The sequence below is a fragment of the Clinocottus analis genome, unplaced genomic scaffold (genome assembly GCF_023055335.1).
Source record: "Clinocottus analis isolate CAN_PGR_092001 unplaced genomic scaffold, fCliAna1.0.p SCAF_2, whole genome shotgun sequence".
NCBI lineage: Eukaryota > Metazoa > Chordata > Actinopteri > Perciformes > Cottidae > Clinocottus > Clinocottus analis.
In genome coordinates this window covers 18,108,091-18,130,558 of record NW_027175931.1, presented here as the reverse complement: position 1 = coordinate 18,130,558, position 22,468 = coordinate 18,108,091, and the positions used below count along the sequence as shown (strand labels likewise).

Below are 22,468 nucleotides of genomic sequence, written 5' to 3'. Positions count from 1 at the left end.
ATCCCAGCGACGACGGCTCCGCTCATCAGGTTACCACAGAGTGGTCTCTATCACCGACCCCATTACAATATGTTTGAATTGCCTGGGCCTCTGTGGCAAGACAACGCTTTGATGTGCCCTCTCTGCTCTGCACCAACCGAGATGATGAGCCGAGGCACATGCACACGCTCACATCAAGACAAACACACAGTGAGTGCGCACGCACGGACTCTGTGTCCAAAAAAAGTAGAGATGGCACAAAGAAAAAAAGATGTATTACATATATTTGTATTCTTTTACTGAAAGTCCCATTCTTGTCATGCTTTGGTTGAGTTTGTCCGTGAGATTGCAAGGAGAGAAATGGCAACGCAGGGATCCTGTAGCTGCCGACAAAGCACAAAGAGCGATAACCTACTAGGTTACTAGGTAGGTTACCTACTAGGTTGCCTACTAGAAGACATCAATTCATTTTTTTTCAGACGTCCAAAGAAATACCAGAATTGCAAGTTTAAACTAAACTGTACATTTAAATCCTCACGCTCAGATAGTTTGAGTGTTACTGCTTAAGGGAAAGCGGGACAAGAGATGGGGATGAAGATGTGAAGGGCACTCACTGGTCTTTGATTCAGCCATTGCGGCTCTTCCCAGAACCACTTACATCAGTTCTCATCTTTGATTACGAGGCGGCTCCCCTCTCCTGGGCGGGTATTAATCCTGCTATCACTCCTCTTTGCTCTCTTGATTCGCCATCGTCGGCCTCGATAGCTTTAAGGGTTTCACTCTTTATGGTTGTTATCATAGCTGATGAAGAGTAAAGTGACTGGAGAGTGTCTGTCGAAATGTCAAGCAGTACCAGAGACAGATATACGAGATCCAACAATAAGGAGTATCCTTCTTTTAAGTTGTGCTTCAATACAAAGAAACAGACCAACAGACGATGACTACCTGTACATGTCAGTCTTCTATTTCTGGAGAGATGTTCATGTTGGCTGTTGAGCTGAAAGAAAATAAAGCAGACTTCTCTATTCCCTTTTAGCATTTTCTTGGGAAATATATCTGACTGCCTCTTGGGAAAAAAAACACTCTTACATATTTATACTCCATGGGAATTGCGGGAGAATGTGCACTTTGGGCCAGATTTTATGTTGTAACATGTAAGCACACATGTAAGCACACATGTAAGCACACATGTGAGCACACATGTAAGCACACATGTAAGCACACATGTGAGCAAACATGTAAGTGCTGGAAAAGGCTTGTCTTGTCTGAGTCATTGATTTCTTTTCAGCTTGAAATGGTGTGAGATCAAAGATCCCAGAAGCACAAGTCTGTTCGCTGGAGCCGAGCCTGTCGGTGATCAATACCGCAGTAAACTCAGACGTGACAGTGACCGCCATTGAATTCCGTCGTTAATGAAGCTGTGAATTTCAGAAGTGACTATGTGAGATAAATAATTTAAAACGACCTATTTTCTTGTTTCTGATTAATTCTCTTCCCCTGAATCTTCGGTGTCCCATTGTTTTCTGCAGCGCTGAAGAGTCGTCACAATGCTATACGATACGAGCCCATAGGATATGAGCAGAGAGAATCGATTCCCACAATGTGATACATGATCCTTAAGAGCAGGATATCTACTGTAATAAATGAAGAATATTAACTTTTACTCTTCACCAGTAGTGTCAATCTTTACCAGATACTTTTAGGTTAAGATCCTCTTCTGCTTCATGGTGTACATTATACTCGAAGGAAATCGCAGTGGCACTCAAGGAATGATGTGCTTTTTGTTCATAATATACAAAAAATATAAAACAACAATACTATTACATATTTTTCTGATCCTCTGTCATCGGGAAAGACCGGACAAATTCAATTCTTTGTTATTAAAGTGCAACAGAAAGCAGTTGCAAATTGTGAACTTTGGCTGTTGCTGACGAGTTTTAAAGCCGCACCAATTAATATTTTCATTGTTGTTCCATTTTTTAATTGCACAAATGACAATGTGCGATGTAAATAGGGTCGCTCGGAGTGATGAGCGCACAGAGAACTATCCCCAACCCGGCAGAGACAGTTAGCGACAAGCTCGTGAACGTAATGCAGCATTTAGCAGCTCTCGTGTTTCCCTGAAGAGTCGGTATAGAGACCATGGAGCTAAAACAATCTAACATTAGACGTATTGAATGCCAGTTTTGCCCTATGTCTGCTTGATGTTGAAAAAATAATAATGACCATGATACAAAGAAATGCACGTGCTTAAGTGTGGTTCAGAAAAAAAAAAACGTATTGAGTTAATTTGAGTTTTTTTTTTTGCCCATAGTGGTGTTATTTCTTTATCCAACGTGGCTTAAGCCTAATCTCTTGTTTACAGGGATGGTTGTTTCTCCTCCCACGTACTCCTTTGTGTTATCAATATGGCACGTTGCGTGACCATTATGATGCATTCGCCATGCACCTAGCGAGATGACGCACGGGGCCCAGGGCCATGTGCTTAGCTTGTGTGTGTTTGATACTGTCTCTGGAGACGCAAAGAAGTCATCTAACATCAAGAATAACATTTGTGTCATTGCTAAGCCTCTCCTCAGGACAGAAAGTACTTTACTCAGCGTGTATTCTGCTATGTATTCTTAGATATGTTTTATGGATATTGAGATGTTTGACTTTAGTTGTCTTTGAAGATAATCTGCCATTTCATCCAAGGAAATGGATTTTTATATTGTTGTCTGATTGTGTGTGTTTCTGTGATTACATTAGAAATCCTTCCACTTAACCTTTTACATATTTCCAAGGGGCTAATAGTCTTTTATTGTTGTTTTGAACCCTGAAGAGTCATTGGGCTCCCTTGTTAGAGTTCCCATGCCTGTTTGCATACATGGTTTTGCACAGTGGTATAAGGCAGTTTTCTCCTTTTATGTATGTATGTTCTTTTACTGCAGTCAGGAGATGAAATCAAACGAAACTGATGTTTAAGAGAGGAAAGAGAGTCTTGTGACATAAAAGCTCTTTGTCTGTGGCCAAGCTGCAACCTGATTTCCTCCCTCGTCTCCATCATCTGCTCCTCACCTTTTACTCACTACAATGACGCGGAGTCCACAGAATACTTCACAGCCAAGGTTGTATGGAGTAAATATTGATTAAATATGAACATTTATTACATCATGGTAAAAAAACAAAATGTATTCTTTAAACTCCTTACTTACTGTGAAGACAAATGATGTGCCGTCTGTGTGTGCTGATGCATGTTGTAGACATGAAGACATACTCAAACACGTGCTACGCTGCGTGCACACATTCATAGCCAAACACACACACACACATACACACACAGGCTTGCATGCACATGCTCTACTAATGAGGATGGAAATGCCACCATCTCTCTGTTGCCATCTCTGTCTGTATCACAGCCACAAGCTGTCACAGAAAGTACAAAGTTTTAAGTTTTGTCTTTCATCCTTTATTCATACTGGACAGAGCCAGGCGGCAAACAAACAAACACAAAGTCACTTCTCAGTCGCTGTGTTCTTCTCTTCAGAACACTCCTCTTTTTAAATTCAAGTGTCTTTAATTGAACCGTCGCATGTAGATGACTTCTAGTAATTAAGTTTACTTTTCAGAGTGTATTGCATAGACTGTATGCTGCGGCACAGCAATGCATTGCAGTAACAGGAAGTGAGCGGTCATCAGCCTGCAGTTTCAAGTTTCTACAAAAGACAGAGTTCCAATGCACACAGAGGTGTGTGGATAACACAGCGTCGCTGGGACAACGATTCTGGAAAAGATATTTTCCCTTTCAATTTTTTGATTATGTTTTCATGCCAACTAAATCACAATCACTAACAAAGAGGCTAACGATCCAATCACACGAAACCCAAATGATCTGCTGAGACAAGTCGCAGACTGTGATGTGTTTTTTTTCTTCTTGCTTTTCTCCGGGGAAACCAAAATGCTCTGCTGGGGTTTCTGTCTGGGTAAACCGACATCTTGAGTCGTCACTGTGAGACTAAAACTGTTTCACTATGTTTTACCAGCCGAAGCTCCCACCTGCCTCAGCGTGATGTGTAGATTTCTTCTCCTTGAACAGCTTATAGGCTCTCTGTGAAACTCACATCAAAGAGACACACATCAGTTCTCGCTCTCCCATCCTCTCGTTCTTCCCTCTCTCCGTTGCTTCCAGTAGCAGGTCAGCGGGAAACAGAAAGGCAGCCCTGTGCGTCCACACAGCAGCATCTCTGTCTACGTTTGGACTGTGATCCACGTCAGCTGCTGGCTGCTTTGCTAACTGGCCAACTCTGTGACACTTGGCCTTACTTCCTCCTGAGAAAAGACAAGTCAGGACAGACACCTGTTCCATTTGTGTCCTGATATAGTGCTCCACTGAGCCCAGTGTTTGTGTTTTTGTGCCTTTTCTTCCGCAGTGGAGCGATGCATGGGTGTGATGCAGTCCGGGACACAGATGGTGAAGCTGAAAGCAGGATCTAAAGGGCTGGTGAGGCTTTTCTACCTGGATGATCATCGCTCCTGCATTCGCTGGAAGCCCTCACGGAAGAGTGAGAAGGCCAAGAGTGAGTATGCATGAGCACACGCACGTACACGATGTGGAGGTCGAAAGATGCGGGTTTAACAAAACACGTTGGAAGCATTTCACCCTCACAGTCCTCAAAGCATCACTGGTTTCATGTTGCAACATACATCTGTCTAGAGACCTGTGTGTGTGTGTGTATACATATTTCAGGGATGAGATTATGTAACGGGATGACAGTGTGATGGGAAACGAACAGGGATCGTTGTGGAGTGGATAGTATTTTTGGTTAAGAAGTCGATTAATTAAATTGACTCATCATATCATTCATTCTTTAATCAATTATTCAAACATAATTATGTTTCCGATATCATGAAGGTCCATTGTCCTGAGGAAAACACATTAGTGCATTGATGAGGACATTAATTAATCTGTTTAATGGAATGAGACACATCTGAAAGAAGAGACTGAACAGGATGTAGTTTACTTCTAACAAAACGACAGAATCAATGTAAGTTTATCCTCTCATTAGTCTGTGATACAGGGACTGTACACTCCATGTGTTTAACAAGATCAGAGACAACCTGAGACAATCAGGGAAAGAGAGGAACTCACACAATGTTGGTCATTACTATTTTTCAAAAAGATAAGCTGCTTTTGTTGCTCTTCCATTTTAAATGGATGTAATTATTCCGTCTGCTCAATTCTTGTATAAATATTCTGTGCTGGGAATTGTCAAGAACTTGGTTACAGTCTTAAAGGATAAGACTGGTGTGTTTTTTTTGTCCCATTGTCAGCAAATTGGAGGAAAACCAACCATGTTTTAGTCCACCTCTCAACACTTCCTGACTTCCTGAAGCATAAAACCAGCTTCATTAGTCAAGTTAACCTTTTGGAAACCGTGCTTGAAAATCCTCCCGCTCCCATTTTAAGTCCCAGCATGCCCCATTCAGACAATCTTTTGGTATAAAATACATAATTTTTCCATTTTTGAACCGAACGACACAGTTTTTTGACTAAAACTTCTTCCTAACAAACCAAGACTTTGTTTTATTGTGATTTCCGTTGCAGATTGTGATTCTTTAGGACCTAATCTTTCCAAAAAGGTGTCTTATTGACGGCTCCAGGAGGCATTTTTGGGTAATCTGGCTCATACGATGCTGGATGTTCATAGTTACGATCAAAATATCTTTTAAAAGTGATTTTTTTTTTCCCAAGACTTTGCTGAACAAATACATACAATAAAACCAAGTATTGGAATTAATTTGGGGTTGCTACGACAACTCAAACACAGAGGAAAAGAGGTGAAGAGCCAAGAATTAATGGATAAGACTGGTGTTATGTTTTGTCCTATTGTCAGCAAATTGGAGGAAAACCAACAATGTTTTAGTTCAAGCCAACACAGAAATCATTATTCTTGTTCCCAATAATCAAACTGGGCTTTTCCTTTCCTCCCCACTTCCTCAGTCACCATTGATTCCCTCTACAAAGTGACCGAGGGCAGTCAGTCAGACATCTTTCATCGGCATGCAGACGGCAGCTTCGACCCAGCCTGCTGCTTCACAGTGTACCACGGGAACCACATGGAGTCTCTCGACCTGGTGACGTCCAACGCGGAGGAGGCCAGAACATGGATAACGGGCCTCCGCTACCTGATGGCCGGCATCAGCGACGAGGACTCGCTGGCGAAACGACAGCGTACACACGACCAATATCCTTCAGCCCGCTGTTCAGAGTCTGTTTGTGCAGACTCAGCGGCTCCATCCCTAAAATGTCATCATTTAATTCTGCACGCGCACAGGTTTTATGTACACAGGCCTTCACCTCACACACACCTCATTGTCCTTAACGTGTGTGTGTGTGACGTGGCTGAAGCAGACGTTCGAGGAGGCCGATAAGAACGGAGACGGTCTCCTGAACATCGAAGAGATCTACCAACTTCTCCACAAGCTGAACGTCAACCTGCCACGAAGGAAGGTCAAACAAATGTTTCAGGTCAGAATATGAAGCCAGTTCACTATTTTTATGTTTCAAATCCAATAAACGGTTCTCACATTAATATCACTGTATCAGTGAGTAGAAATGAAATATCAAAACATGTGCATACATGTATGAAGAAGCCCTGTTGGAAAATAACATTGCTTTTAATTGAAGTATTTAAGGTCACCGACGTCACATTACTGTTGCATTTTTTATTTTCGTGCACATTTGTGAAATTCAAATTCATGTGTGAGAAATATTTAATATGTTCATGCGCGAGAGAGAGACACTTAAGAGGAAATAGATGAATAAGGGTGTGGAGAGGGCTGATTTAATTTTTAAAAGTGATGTCACATTGAGTAATGTCAGGAATCCAAATAGTGTCGACTAGCTTTTATTATGAAGTTTATAGTTTGCAGGAAAACTTTTTTTTTACTTTCTTTTATCTGTTGACCAGAAATACAAATATACCTTTGCTCGAGGAGTCATGGTTGACTTTGACCAGCAATTTTAATTTGATAGTGATAGTTAATCACGAGATGAGAGTATTTCTTTTGATCTTTTAATTTGGACCCTGGAGAATAGGCCCAATTTTGACGGGAAAACTTGTTTTGGCCGTCTCAACTGAGCGCGCTCAGAAGTTTGAGGGTTCAAGACGCTGGCACAGAAGTGATGGCTGAAGCAGACTCACAAGGCATGAGGTTTAGAGGTTCATCAGATCAGACATATGGTCAATTCCTGCAAGAAAGTCACCGTTCAGGACCCTAGGGACCAAGCAATGCACAAGGAAGCAAAAACCGGACTGCAAAGATTAGCCAACAAGCAGAAAGTACGCTGGCTCTGAAGCGGGAAGCAGAGTGACTGGTGAAGCGGCAGGCCGACATTAAAATGGCCAGAAGTAGAACAACAGGAGAGGTTAGTCCTGTACGAGAGGGACCGCGGCAATGAAAGTCAGTTGTTGATTAATCAGATGAAACCATGCCGAGGAAAGCTCGCCTGCATGGGACAATATGCCATCAGTCATCTGCTCCAGACCTCAGGGTCATGTGGTCATTTCATGAATGACCCCGTGTTAAAAATGCCCTTTTCTAAATTGATTAGAATGCCACATTTTTGCTCCATGTGCTTTCTAACAGAATTATAATGTTAATTTATTTCAGCCTATACCGAAATATAAAGAAAACGGATGACTAAATATCTGTAACTCAGCTCAGAGTGATCCTAAACCTCATTGAAACTATTTTAAAGGCTTCTCCTCCCACTTGACCCAGTGGATTTCAAAGTGTTTTGTGTCTCTTCATAATAAACTAAACTATAATTTTGCTCTCTAAAGAAATCCCTCTTTGGGTCGAGATTATGAAGGAAATTCCATTACTTCATCTCTTACATATTTGAAGCACTGGCAGATAACGTGGCAGCAGGCTGGCACAGGTTGTGTAGTATACCCGGCTTCCCTTTGTTCTCTTTCTATGCATTTCTGATGAAGTCCATCACAGTGATTTATAATGCTGCTTGTTTGTAGATTATTTCTCTGATCGAATCCCCAATGCACACAGCGAGCTCATTACGGGAGTGTGATGGATGCATTAGCCGGTCTTATTAGATTCGGTGGAGAGTCGACGGGGCCCCGTGTGACACGCAGGTGGAATGAGACGCTGCCCGGCGAGACAGCGCCAGAGAACGAGCTCGGCTGCGGGTGTCCTCGGGCATTATGTCGTAAGATATGAGGTTAGCGAAGAAAATACTGGTTGAAGAAGTAATGTGTTCGTCTCATGAAGACAGATGCATCGAGAAGGAGAGAAACAAACAAGGAGACAGTTTGCAGATTGCCCCGCCCATTGCTTGCAGGTCTATTCTAATCTCACAGCGATGCGTTGACCGACAGTAGACTGGACTGATATTGACTTATCGCTTTCAGCATTTATTGCTTTTGGGCATATATCATAGCACAATAAGGAGACTGAATTGCCGTTTCTTTTGACATCTACTCAGCTTGACGTCGTATTCATGGTAGCTGATTTCTGAGATGACAGAAAATCCTAAAATACGTTGAATTTAACCAGCCGCTGTGGCTAATGGACTTCTTTTTTTTGGAGGGAGGGTGGGAGGTGACAGCCATTTCCAGTGCTGGAGCTAACAGCTAACAGCCATTTCTAGCATTGTAAAAATGTGTTCGCTTCGACCTTTGTGAGTGTTAGCGCCATATTTCGCGATAGTGTCTCAAGGTTTTTCACATCTACGTTTTAAATTTTTTATTATTTAATAATTTGTGTTTGTAAAAGTCTTCTTCAGGAGTGTGAAATTGTTACAGACTTGTTGTCATTTTCTTTGCTGCTATTGTGTACCCAGCTAGCTAGCTATATAGCATACGTACGAAGACATTCTCATTCTGGACTAATTGATTGTTAAATATGCAAAAAAAGAAGTCAAGTAAATTTGAAACTTCTTATAACTTGCATTTTTATACGATCTATAAAGCTAGGAGGAAATGTCACAATGAACAGCAACTTTACTGGTTGCAGTCGATCGTCGGCACAACAATGAACCCTCCTGGCGTTCACGTTAACAGGAACCATTGAACACAACATGATTCCCAGTTGAACCCCATTCATGCAAAGAGTGAAGCAAAAAACAGTTGAGAACACAATTACACCATCAACAAGGCAGGAAAACACACAACAAGACACTTCTGTCTCTAAATCCAGTGCATGCTGGGATGCTCTATATTTGTTTGTGTGGATGTAATTTACAACAATTTGATAATTACTGCAAAAAAATTGAATTAAGCGTTCCTTGGTATATTAAATAAATAATGATTATTTATTATTATTTATATTATTATGTGTTGAAGCTATTTAATTGAGTTATATATGTTTGAATGCATGCATGAGTTAATACAGAATGAAGATATAACACCTGAGATGTCACTCGGTCGTCCTCGCAGGAAGCAGACACAGACGATCAGCAGGGCACGCTGACCTACGAGGAGTTCTCCGTCTTCTACAAGATGATGTCTCTGCGGCGGGATCTGTTCCTGCTGATGATGGCGTACAGCGACAGGAAGGATCACCTGACGGCGGATGAGCTGGCCAACTTCCTGCGCATCGAACAGAAGGTGAGAGGTCGCGCCTCTGCCAGACCGGAGGCAATGAAAGAGTCAGGTGGTGACGTTACACCCAACACGTCCAAACTACTTTCTCCCCAAGAAGCCGTTCAATTTGAGATCCAGCCGCTCAGAAGAGAACGATCGGGTTCCCCGTCTCCCTCCCTTTAGTCCAACATGTACGTTAACTCCCTCTGTCTCAGCTGCCGACCCAGAAGAATCTGCTCCACTAAGCCGATCCATCACGCCGAAAATTGTGTCTCCCGGGAGCCCATTTCTTGTTCTTCACACGTTTTCTCTTTCAGTGTTTTTTTTTTTGTGTATCTGACAATTCCTTTCTTTCTTACACTGCGAAGGTGTCAGTTTTCATCATGCTGCATTTACCGCCTCCTGCCTTTGATACTCGGCATTATTACTGTTCTCAGTCTGTGCTGCTTGCTTGACTGACATGGCTGGTAATTAATTTATAGCAACACAAATATGTTATGAAGACGGGAGATCCGCCTGACTCCATTTAGCATTTACAAGGGGTTTAATACATCTCAAAGGTAAAATGTTTTCTTCATCTCTTTTTCTCTAGATGGCCAACGTGACTCCAGAGTATGTCGCAGAAATCATTGAAAAGTTTGAGATGTCTGATGAGAATAAACAAAGTGGCGTCTTGGGGATTGATGGTAAATTTTACTGTTATTTTATCTCTTTATTTACGCTCCCACAATTCTCTTCCTTCTTTCAACCTGGGCAGTCATTCATCTTACATTAAAATGTAACATATCATTCAGAAAAACACTTTTGCTTATGCATATATGTCCTTAATTTAGTTTTTAACAACCGATTTGCGATGGCACCATTTATTGTGACGTCAACCACACACCTGTAAAGTTTTGTGTTGTCAACTCGGTCCAGAGGCGTAAAGCCCCCCCCCTTCTGACTCTGAACTTGACCTTCACCTTGACCTCAACACACCTCATCACCATTACATGTTTTCTTTTTGAAATACCGTGTTTCAAACCCTGACTTGAAGGATGGCCGTGAATGGTTTGGGACTTTTGTCTTTGGCAAGCGTTCCTCTCACAATTTAAAGTAATGCCGCATACAGCTGGAGGGTGAGCTTAAGGGAGAAGAAGACGGAGTGAGCGAGGCTTGAGGAAGGTGGCTGGAGTGACACAATTGGGAAGTCAGAATGAGGGCGGTGGGAGAGAGAAAATGAGCGTGTGACAGAAACGAGAGAAGGGAGTGTGAGGAAAAGAGATGAGAGGGGTAGGAGAAGGGTGAGACTAATCCTGTTGTTGGAGGCATGAAGGCTAACACTGTGTGTGTCTGACTGATCAGACCAGTGAGCCTGCAGGCCAGGAATATGTTTCAACATCTGTGCACACATGTGACAGCAATGTACAAACAAATCCACATTCACATCTTTTTACATTGTGACAAGCTGTTACCTGCAGTATTTCATGTCATATCCTGTGTACAGGACTTAGCCACCATAGAGAGATCCTGTGTCACTGACTTTCCAGACCAAGAAATCCTTCTTTACACATTTTAAGTCTCCTTTCCCACATTAGCCGTTAGTTTCCCCTTGTCTCCTTTGCTCTCAGGCTTATTTCCTTTTTTTCCCCATGCTCTTGGTATTCTTGTCTCATTTTGTACCCCTCCTCTCTGGATGAAAGCTGCTTTCTTCCCTCTCACTCCTTCTCGTGCTTTTCCGCCTAAAAAAAAAAGTTGGATGTGTGAATTATATCCGCTGTGGCATGGTTTCAAACCCCCGACCACAGCGCTCTGATTTGAATGTGCTTGTCTGTCATCCCCGGAGACAGAAGAGAGACATTAGCTTTCTCTGTTGGAAGCTGTTAGAAGGTGCATGATATGACCTCGAAGCTGGTAGTTTGAAAATGGAACATTTTTGTTGCATTGTTCATTTTTATTCCAAGATATTACATCTAAATGTAGATCTTATGCAAGAGTGAATGTACATTTCATAGCAATACATCCAATACTTTAGTCCGGACTGACACTCAGCAACGGCGTTGCCGTCCGACTGAAACAAATGTTAAATATTCAAAGCAATAAAACATCATTAAAAGAAAGCAATGTTCTTCATCAGTGCCTGTTTTTAGTCTCATCTTATTTTCCCCTCAATAATTGTGTATTTTCCTTCAGGCTTTACAAGTTTCATGCGCAGTCCAACGTGTGATATCTTCAACCCTTTGCACCACGAGGTGAATCAGGACATGGAGCAGCCGCTGTGCAACTACTTCATCGCCTCCTCTCACAACACATACCTGACCGGAGACCAGCTCCTCTCCCATTCCAAGACCGACATGTATGCCTGGGTGCTGCAGTCGGGCTGCCGCTGTGTAGAAGGTATGCATATGGACCTGAGTCTAATGTCACTGCGGATGCATTACGCCTTTAACCCGGAAGACATTTGAAAATGTCACAGTAGAACGTGACACTTTCTGTTTAGGCATTTCAGTTGCTGGTTTCATGGTATCATGCATTACTGACTGGGATACTTCCACACAACAGAGTTGCTTTTCCTATTATGCCAGATCAAAAAGGCAGCTGGAAAAAAATGTCCATTTTAATTGGACAAGAGGATTTTTAATTGCACCAAACTGGCTTATCGCCCTCAAATGGTATGTGCTGAAAGTGGAATAAAACAAACGATGCCGGGGTTGTTTATGGAAGATGTTTTTGTGTCAGAGAATAATTTCACGCCAGAATAAGACACAGCTGAGACGTACATTTCCATTGAAGGAGACCGTCTTTCCAATATTCAAAGATGAACCATAAGAGGAAAAAGGAAGCTGACGACAGTAACATGATGCAGTGTTATTCATGCATCCTTTCTTCCGTTGCTCCCTGCAGTGGACTGTTGGGATGGCCCCGACGGAGAGCCGATGGTCCAACACGGCTACACTCTGACCTCCAAGATACCGTTCAAGTCTGTCATCGGGACCATCAATAAATATGCCTTCATAAATAACCAGTGAGTCAACAGCATCATTGTTGTGTGTGTGTCTGTGCGTGTGATAGCATGTGACTGTTTGTGACACTTTATGGAAATTCGACACTTCCATTATCCCGTAGGTATAGTACTGTGAGAAAATGGCCCAGAATGCCAAATAGAAATGCCATTTTACATATTTCTCCTTCAGTTTACTCGCTCATATAAATATGGCTGAATCATTTCTGGTTGACATACAGGATAGAGCAGATAATATCCTTTACACCAGGACAAATGGCAGAACCGTTCTTCATACACACACACACACACACACACACACACACATGCCCCCCTTATAGGATGGGATATGATTGCATCATAAAAAAAGCGGTAGACTTCTATAATGTTCATCAAACAAGTCTTTCTCACACAGCTTTAAGGAAATATCTCTGAATTTAATGGAAGGATTTTCCGACAATGTTGAACAAAAAAGTTGCAACATTTAGACAGCCAGGTTGCTGTTTTTCAGAGAACACTGATTTCTGGCAGTAATTAGCACCTATTACTGAACCATCTGCTCAGCAGCGTTTCCTCTGGCTCCCCCAGGAGCCACCGTTAGTCTCTGCTGGGGCCAACAATACCCAAACAAAGTGATGAATGATGCAGCTTCCTGCTGTTACATTGGCTCACTTTGACGTCTATTGCAGCTTCTTATAAGTGCAGCATGTGTGTTATAAAAACATTTTCAATAAAAGCAGAATTAGTTCATATATTTCATGTAGTTGAACTAGAAAGTGAAGTACATTTAGCTTTAGCTTGTTGGGAGAATATCTGTGTATCTGTTTGGTTTTTTTAAATCTTCTTTTTTCTAGTTGTCAACTTATAGACATTCATATTCAAAATTTCAATATCGCAGTAAACTACGGTATCATAGGGATGATTCTGCTTTTTGAGAAATGTGCGTATTGGCTTTCTTACAAAGAGTTAGATGGTACGATGGAGACAACTCGCTAACGCGAGCAGCCGCCTAACGTACTATAAACTCGTAACATAAGCTTAACGTAGCATAACGTAGCATTAGCCATACGTAGCGTAAACTAAATGAAATCATTGTCATGTTTTTCTCTTTGGTTTTTGAGCAGGCGACACAAATGTGTTACCGGAGCTTAGTTGGATTTTGGACAACCTATGGACAGACTTCCTCTTTCCATTATTTATGCTAAGCTATGCTAATATGCGAGCTTTAGCGTCATATTTAACTGACAAATGACAGTATTGATCTTATGGGTTTATCAATAAACGTTTAACTGAACAGGAAAGAGAACCAAAGACACACACAACCCACTTCACTTTTTTGTTATTTTCTCTTAACTAATTTCTGAATGTCTTTTGACTCTGCAGATACGATTAGTTTATAAACTGATTATTCAATTAGCCAAATGATTATTTAGTTCATTGAGAAATAATTTGATTGATTTCTCTCAAATTAAAATAATATAGGAATAAAATAATAGAAAAAATAATAGAATATAATATTTAGGTATTTCTATCCTTTAAGCATTTTTTGACAAAATTGCATCATTCTTCTTCTTTTTTTATCCTCGGCGTAACTTTGTATTTCTCTGTAGATTAAATCAAACAACTTATGTTCAATGTCCCCCTGAAAGAAATCATGAAACAGGAATCTCTACATTCTCAAAACGAATGCCTTATTATTTCCTAATCTTTAATTCCCGACAGCAAGAACAGATGAATAAATGTAACATCCCTCCTTCATCTCTTGTCCTCCTCTCTGCTGTTCTCACCTTTTACATTTAGCTGATATTTTATTATCAGTGCCACCTGTTAATATGATTAATGGCGCCTCGGCTGTAATAAAAAGGAGCGATTCTCTGCTCTCTCTCTCTCTCTCTCTCTCCCTCTCTCTCTCTCTCTCTCTCTCTCTCTCTCTCTCTCTCTCTTTCTCTCTCTCTCTCTCCCCCCTCCTAGATGTCAATGTCTGTGTGTCGAAGAGAAATGACTGGATATTGTTTTTTCTATTGTCTTTTGTTTTACTTTGGCGATAGACGTGTGGGTCTCTGTGTGTGTGTGTGTGTGTGTGTGTGTGTGTGTGTGTGTTTGTGTGTGTGTGTGTGTGTGTGCGTGTCCCCCTCAGGGAGAGCTGTCAGTCTGACAAATCTGACATTTGAGCTGTGCTGACGCGTGGCCACAAGTCATTTCACCTTTTTCTAATGAAAACACAGGCACACACACACACACACTACTTTGACACACACACACACACACACCATGCCACAGAGGTGAAGAGGTGTTTATGCGGCTTAATTTAATAATTTACCCTCTCGCTATTCTGTTGGTTGGACCTTAGAAATTGAAGTACACTTAGAGATGTGGCTCATACTCGTATGAGATCAGTTGCATTCAAGACGAGTCTTCCGTGTTACCAGCGATGTAATTTATAGAAATCTGAATTGATTTCCTTCTTTTCTTACAGGTACCCAGTGATTCTGTCCATAGAGAACCACTGTAGCATCCAGCAGCAGAAGAAAATTGCTCAGTACCTGCGAGAAATCTTTGGAGACAAACTAGATGTGAGAGATGCACTGAGCAGAGATGCAAAAACACTCCCCAGCCCTCAAAGCCTGCAGGGCAAGATACTCATCAAAGTAAGAACACATCTGTGGATACTGCTGATGGAGGGTGGACTGAAAAATAATTGTTAATTTGCTTGCAAATCAAACCATCTGCATTGCACGTCTCCATTTCCTTTCCGTTATTTGAGTGAAGGAAGCAGAGGACCATGTTTACTTACTGTATGTGTGAGACGGGGAGAGGGAGAGGAACTGCAAGGCAGCTAATAATTGCACATAAACAGATGAAGAGGAAAAAGGGAGGACAAAACTAGGTCATTGTATGGTGGGGAAAGGAGATAAGGACGAGATGCTGGCATAGGATAATTACAAAACAGATTGCTGGTTTTTTATTTTTCGAACACATCCATGCACAAACAGGAAAACACACACAGCACAAACACAACCTGCAGTCAGCTGGGGCTTTCAAACTATTAATTGCTGCTAGTCTAACTAACCACGACAAATGGATAACATATTTAAAGGGATTGCATTCCACGAGACACGGTGGTACCCAGCAGAGTTTAAAGTTTAGCTGTGAGGTTAGCTTTTTTTAGATTTGCCCACCAACCGCCACAACACCCACTGCCCGTGACTAGCGTGGCAATCCCGGGGGTGGACATATTTGCACACGTGTCATGGCTAAGAAGGCTGCTTTCCGCTTTTCCGCTGCTCCTCCTCGTCCCTCCTCTTCAGAGAGCGAGGCAGGAGCAGCTTTTAGTCATTGCAGGTCGCCACGTTATGCCGTATTATGCTGAAACGAGGCCTCGGTGACGGGTCCCTTCGAGCCTCTGGAGCGCTCCTCTCCTAAGACGTTGTTGTTCAAGACAACGTCGCGGCTTGCTCTAACCTCAGCTCAGAGAGCGTGTGAAATAATCCCCCTGCCGGTGCTCCGTGGTGACCGCAGAGGAGGCTTCACTCAAACCAAATCCCACCCCACGCCGGGGGCAGGGAGGCAAAGCTCCGCGATGCTTTGCACAATTGATGCGAAGGCATTATATTTTGAGTGCACGGCCCTCATCAGACACACTGAAAAGATGTTTGTGTGCTTCGGGGTGGCGCGGTCGGTAAAGCCCTATCCGAAAAGCGCTTTGCCGGCTTTGTGGTTGCGTCTCTCGAGCCTGGAGGTAGGCGGGAAGAGACCCCCCCCCCCCTCCACTTCCACACAGAGTACCTGCGCTCTGCAGGGGAAGTGCTGAGGACATATTCACGGCAGCGACGCGGTTGACTTGTCTGTTTTAGACGTTTCTATTTGTTGGCCGTAACGGGCTTTGATGACTGGTGAGAAAGGTGTGTGTGAAGCGGTTGTGTAGCGCCTGCCCCACAGTGACATGATCATCCTCAACAGGAATGAAAACCCAGCATGTGTTTTTTGTTTTAATACAAGCTTTCACTTTGACAGACTCAGAGTCAGAATGTCCTCGCAAAAAAAAGATGTTGTTCAGAAACAGAGAGCATCTTGTTGGTCAAAAGCTTTCAGCGTTCATGGATTTTGTTTTATTTTTATAAGCACAAAATCAAATTGACTTTATCTGTAATGGAAAAAATAGCCATCATTTTCCCCGGGACAAAAGGAGCTCGGGCTTTGTCCCTCTCCAGCCAGATGTCTGGAAAGTGAAAGAGCATTATTGATTTTCTATAAAGACCTTTACTCCTCTACCACTTTCCCTCCATCTCTCTTCCCCCTTCATGCCCTCGTTTGAGAGCCTTTAACCTCTCTCCATCCCTCAGCGGAGCAAAAGAGCAGAGAGCCACAACGCAATAAAGAAAAATGGCCTCACATTTTTGACAGTCACAGATATAGAAGGAAGAGGAGATAGACAGCTGGTGGCAGTGGTTGTCACAAGGGCGGTGATGTCAGCCCGTGAGACACTCGATGTACTGCGGGGAAGTCTGCCATTGATTTTGGAGGAACCTTAGAAAATCTCGACTCCCACTCACACCTTCAGAACGATCCACTAATGGGCTTCCACGCCGCTGGAAAGGCTGCTCGGGAGCTTCGAGGAGAATCTGTAGCAGATTGTATAATTTGGTGTTTGTGCACACACAAGTGTGTGTTTTGTACACTCTTGTGTGCTTCTATACGGCAGTATTGGCTTTCACTCTGCCTAAAAATACTGAGAAAGGTGTCACATAACAGAGATCACTTCAAGGTGCATGTGTGCCGTTACATAAATAAGTAAAACATGCTTTCAGGCGCAACCTGCGTGGGCTTTCTAGTATGTTAGAGACGATCTGAAGACATGTGCATGCTTTAAATGTTTGTCTCTGCTCAGCTCTTTGTCTGTCCTCTCTCTCTCCCTCCCTCTCTCTCTCTCTCTCTCTCCAGGGGAAGAGTCTGCCTGCTTATCTGTCTGCAGACGCCGAGGAAGGCGAAGTGTCTGATGATGACAGCGCTGATGAAATTGAGGATGACTTCAAGCTTAAGAGCAGTAATGTAAGAGAGAGGATTGTGGCTGTAGATATGCACACAGCAATGCTTGAACAAGCGAGTCACGGACAGACACGTTGCCTCACGGTAGTATTGTCATTCATAGGCCAGTCGTGCCCATCAATGGAGGTTTCTCTCTTTATTTTTGGCATTCATTTATTCACTATTATCATCAGTCAGACAGCGATGTGCAATGGCAGGGTAACCAGCCGCTCAGGCAGGCCGTTTTAATGTAATAATGCAATGTATTGTGTTTTTTTAAAATGGCTGCATGTTGATTTTCATGTACCTGTCTTTCTACATCAGATTAGATTTGTCTTTATTCGTCCCGCAGTGGGGACATTTGCAGGTTACAGCAGCAAACTTGAGGTAAAGGTTCACACAGGAGAGAAATACAATTAAATACAACAAGTAATATAAATAAATAGTAAGAAAAACAGTAAAGAATGCACAAAAACAATATTATATATACAAATTATATATACAGACAAAATACATGTATTTATATTGCACACTTGAGGTGATTCAAATATTTTTATTTATTTTATTTTTTTTACATGCTTTAGAAAACCACTGAATTTATTTTTAATAAAAATGTATTCTCTCACAAATTAGAGCAATATTTTGCTAAATATAGATTATGAGTGAAACACAACTCTGCTTTTTGAACTTTTGATTATTATTTTTATTCTGTACCTTTACAACAGAATGCCTTTTAAAAAAAGAAAGACATGAAAATAACTCAGTTTAACCTTTAATCCAAACTGCTGTCTGTCTCTCTCTCGCTTTATTTTCTTTCTTTTCTTTCTTTTTCAGTTATTAAACAGCTGCTTAATCCATAATGTTAATGATATTAATCCGTCCGTTACACGGGATCTTAACGACATTGTTGTGCACAATGACTTCAGTAATTGGGCTATTAATGTTGGATTTACTGATCTTCACTGCAGTGAAGTTTGGGAATAATCAATGCTTCATGCTTACATATATATACAAGCATCTAAAGTTGTTTTTAATAGATGAGCAGCTCAGAAACATGTAAGACGTGCCAGAGGATCTCATCGCTGCTTGTTGTATGCAAATCACTCCTAAACTTGCTTTGTGCCACTTTCATAATCATTCCTAATCCTGTTTATTTATTCCTTTATAGTGCCAGGGTCCTCCTCACCACGTTTAAAGAAGGAAAACACCCAGTTCTTTTCCAGATGGTTGGGTTGTGTAACAGAATATGGCATCATTCTTCCACATTTAGCTGGAGGCACGAGGCTGCAGATGCCACTTATGATCATTGCCATTTTAATAACAGGGTGGTGGCAGGTTTTCACTGATGAGAGCTTTTGTATTGAGCTCATTAAACCAAAATACTTTCACAGCAGTCACAACTAACGTCGCATTAATATTGTGCTCAAGCTTTTGTCTAATAGTGATAAACTGAGTGACTTGTATATTGTTGTAAGATAAGATAAGATAAAATAATTCTTTATCAGTCCCTCAGTGGGGAAATTACAGGATTACAGGAACACTGCTCACAAGTAATAAGATAAAATAAACAAGTAATATAAATAAACAGTAGAACGGTAATAAACAGATTAAGGATTGAAGAAGAAAAAAATTTGCAGTAAAATAGAAGAATATGAAAATTACAGTTGTATTCTCCCACTTGTACCACTTATCATGTCTCAAATCTCAATTCATAGCTCACAACAGATGAAACTACTCAGCGTCTGTCCTATAGACAAGTGCGTGGTTTTGGACACAGCTTGTGTGTCTGTATAGTTGTAATGTTTGTCATTTTAGACTCGCGCCATTGAAGTACAATGCAGATTATTGTTATATGTTTATTTTCTAAATTCAAAATGAAAGAAAGCTCACATTAAGCTTTCTCAGCACACACAGGAACTCAGAGTCGTCGAAACTTTGTTCTATTCAATATTACGCAGAAAATATAATGTAAAATATAGATAGCACATCTATGCGTCTCCATCTGCAGCTCTGAACTGCTGCTGGAGTGAACGCTGTTGTCTACGGGCCGCGCTGCCGTTGCTGTCGCGCTGCCGTTGCTGTCGCGCTGCCGTTGCTGTCGCTCTGCCGTTGCTGTCGCGCTGCCGTTGCTGTCGCTCTGCCGTTGCTGTCGCTCTGCCGTTGCTGGGTTTTGGTTGACCGCGCCTTCACATCCGTCATCGTCGTGCGCCGCTGTACCAAGACGCTGCGACACTGCGTCCTCTTCCTGCAATACGTGTGTTCTTGCGTCCGTCTTGAAAATGACCTCCGTACTTACCGGCTCCCTTTCCCTTTTCCTTACGACTCTCCTTCTTTCACGCAGGACAACGGGCATCACCAGGTGGAATCTCACATCAGAAAAAAGCTGGACTCTCTGCTGAAGGAGTCTCGGATCGGGGACAAGGAAGATACAGACAGCTTCAGCATCAGAGCGCTGCTCAGGGCGACTCACCAGGGTCTCCAGAAGAACCTGCGGCAGGTACACCACCCGAGGCTTTGTGTAGAGCCGCGTGCAGAGGATAGGAAGCGAGAAAGCAAAGGGAGGGTTGGGGAGTAAAACTAGGCCACGCTGTTAGTCACAGACGGAAGTGGGGAGATAAAAGAGTGGACGAGTTACAGCAGCACTCACAGGTCAAACACGCTCACTGAACAATGTAAAAGTGCAGTTGAGCAGCGCCTCCTCAGGCCGGTCTGCAGGGACTCCAGCGTTCCCAGCTTGGCGTTGTTTTGATCCAAAGCGTGTCAAAACCGACCGAAAGTGAGGAGAAACTAAACGTCTGCAGTGTTACTTAATATTTAATTTCCCAGCTCGCCTCCTGTGCTATTTTTAGAAGCTTCGGTTTCCTGACAGCCATTTTAATGTCGTGGGTGTGCATCAGGGTTTCCTTTTCTCTTCGCTCTTTCCTTCTTTGTTGGTGATCCCCCTCCCATCGATCTGTCTCTGACGCCTTCTTTCTCCCGGTCTTCCTGACTGTAATTTTCCTCTTCTTTTTTTTATTACCAGCTTCTCTCTATTTTCTCATTTCTCACCCACTCTCTTCTTCTGCTTTTGTGTAGCTAATGTCTGATGCAGCCCCGCTAGCTATTGAGCTCCAGGGTTCATGTGTGCTCATGTGCACCGAGAAAGATAAAGGTGCCATCTGGCACCAAAAATAGGTTTTTAGAGTCATGTGACAGGAGAACCATTTCTGGTTCCACGAAGAACCTTTCGGACCGATGGTTTTGTAATGAACCATTTCCTTAAACAATTCTTTAAAATATGTTTCAGGAGGTTCAAATAGAACTTCAAAGCACCAGAAAAGGTGCTTCGAAGAACAATACAAAAATGATTATTTGATGAAATTCAAGGTTCTCTAAGAACAAAGCAAACCACTCTCCAATAACTCAAACATGAACTAAACCAATCCTTTAATATCCCAAAGAATCATATGACAAATGTGTAGAACTATCCAATTGATGCAATGGTCCTTCGTGGAACCACACAGCCGTTTAAAGAACCCGTTAGGAAGCGTTATTGTTCTACCTGTGGGAGGGATTAGACTCTCATCCAATGATCCACACACATGGATGTAAACTTGCACACGAACAAACACCCATCACATAATGTGTGTTCTTGTCTCCAGAGCTCCAAAGGGGTTCTGAAGAAATCCCAAAGCAGATCCTTCATCACGACGCTGAAACAAAAGGTGAGGAGAAAGAGAGGTTTCACTTTTTGTGCTCGATTCTTGAGTTTTTTCTGAGGTTTCAAATGGCAAATGCAGGTAATAAAATACTTCACGCTCCACTGCTTCTGATGATTCGGACGTAGACGTAGTCTGCAACTTGACACGAGTTGGTGACTCTAGTGTTTTTGCTATACGTTCCCGTCACACTTTCCTTAACGGAAGCAGAAAACGTGCTTCATTGTTCTGCTGTATATCAAAATTAAGATTCCTACGTATCTTTCAATCCCACACTGCAGATCAATGCATTGGACGTGTGCGTTATTCGTGTGTGTGTAAATTACAGACGCAGAGCATGTAGCCGATATGATTCAGTTCCTCACTAAATGTGTTTTTCTCTCACAGTGAAATTGATTAAGATGTTTTCTGTTCCTTCAGGGTTTTTCTTGAGATGCATGTTGCATCGATCCCTTCCTTTTATTCATTTGACAATATGGTATAGGTCTGGATATTGCTGGGGGTTTCTGTTCAAGACATGTCCTTTACATTCCCTCATTTCTCAGCCGGATTATTTCCTACTCTGTTTTTCTCCATTCATTTGCACCATTCCACCTTCCCTCTACTCTCTGTGCAGTTTACCCACTCGCGTCTCCTCTTCATTCTTTTATGCCTCCCTCTTTGCATATAATGCATCCTCCCACGTGTGCGTGTATATGTCTGCTACACGGGTGCATGTGTTGGCAACCGGCCTAAAACCCGTAATTACAGTGACCCTCATCCGCTCCTCCACTTTAGCCCTAGTAGAAATATTGAAAATGCGCACTTTACCAAATATAATTACATAGGGTTTACCTAAAACAACTACAACAACACATACAATTAGCCAAAGACACATTATCAACCATGAGCACTGAAGAACACTTTGCTGTGAGCTGTGTGTAGGCAGTATCACACATTTATCAGGACGGCAACTAAAGACAAGGATGTACCCAATGCCTTTATTCTAGTGTGTGTTTGTTTATATATATATATATATATATATATATATATATATATATATATATATTCATGTATATATATTTGTGTGTGTGTGTCTCCATTGTCCAGAGGCACTCCAAATCCAGGCTGTCATGTCAAAGCATGGACAAGGAGGAGGACGTTCAGGAGGGGTCTGGGAGGGAGGCCGGAGGACAGTTCAACAGGTAACCTTTGACCGGCTT

General features: G+C 42.2%; 1 protein-coding gene across 6 annotated transcripts in view; it reads left to right on the top strand.

Moving 5' to 3' along the window:
• The window catches only part of plch1 (phospholipase C, eta 1), a 47,630-nt gene that overhangs the window by 15,307 nt on the left and 9,855 nt on the right, over nucleotides 1-22,468 (top strand). For all 6 annotated transcript variants that reach the window (XM_068584598.1, XM_068584596.1, XM_068584597.1 and 3 more), the window contains 12 exons: nucleotides 4,389-4,535; nucleotides 5,960-6,203; nucleotides 6,358-6,487; nucleotides 9,417-9,587; nucleotides 10,156-10,249; nucleotides 11,736-11,939; nucleotides 12,447-12,567; nucleotides 15,020-15,191; nucleotides 17,485-17,592; nucleotides 19,910-20,065; nucleotides 21,210-21,272; nucleotides 22,356-22,450. In XM_068584598.1, the coding sequence (XP_068440699.1) occupies nucleotides 4,389-4,535; nucleotides 5,960-6,203; nucleotides 6,358-6,487; nucleotides 9,417-9,587; nucleotides 10,156-10,249; nucleotides 11,736-11,939; nucleotides 12,447-12,567; nucleotides 15,020-15,191; nucleotides 17,485-17,592; nucleotides 19,910-20,065; nucleotides 21,210-21,272; nucleotides 22,356-22,450 (1,705 nt within the window). The remainder of the gene's footprint in view (nucleotides 1-4,388; nucleotides 4,536-5,959; nucleotides 6,204-6,357; nucleotides 6,488-9,416; nucleotides 9,588-10,155; nucleotides 10,250-11,735; nucleotides 11,940-12,446; nucleotides 12,568-15,019; nucleotides 15,192-17,484; nucleotides 17,593-19,909; nucleotides 20,066-21,209; nucleotides 21,273-22,355; nucleotides 22,451-22,468) is intronic.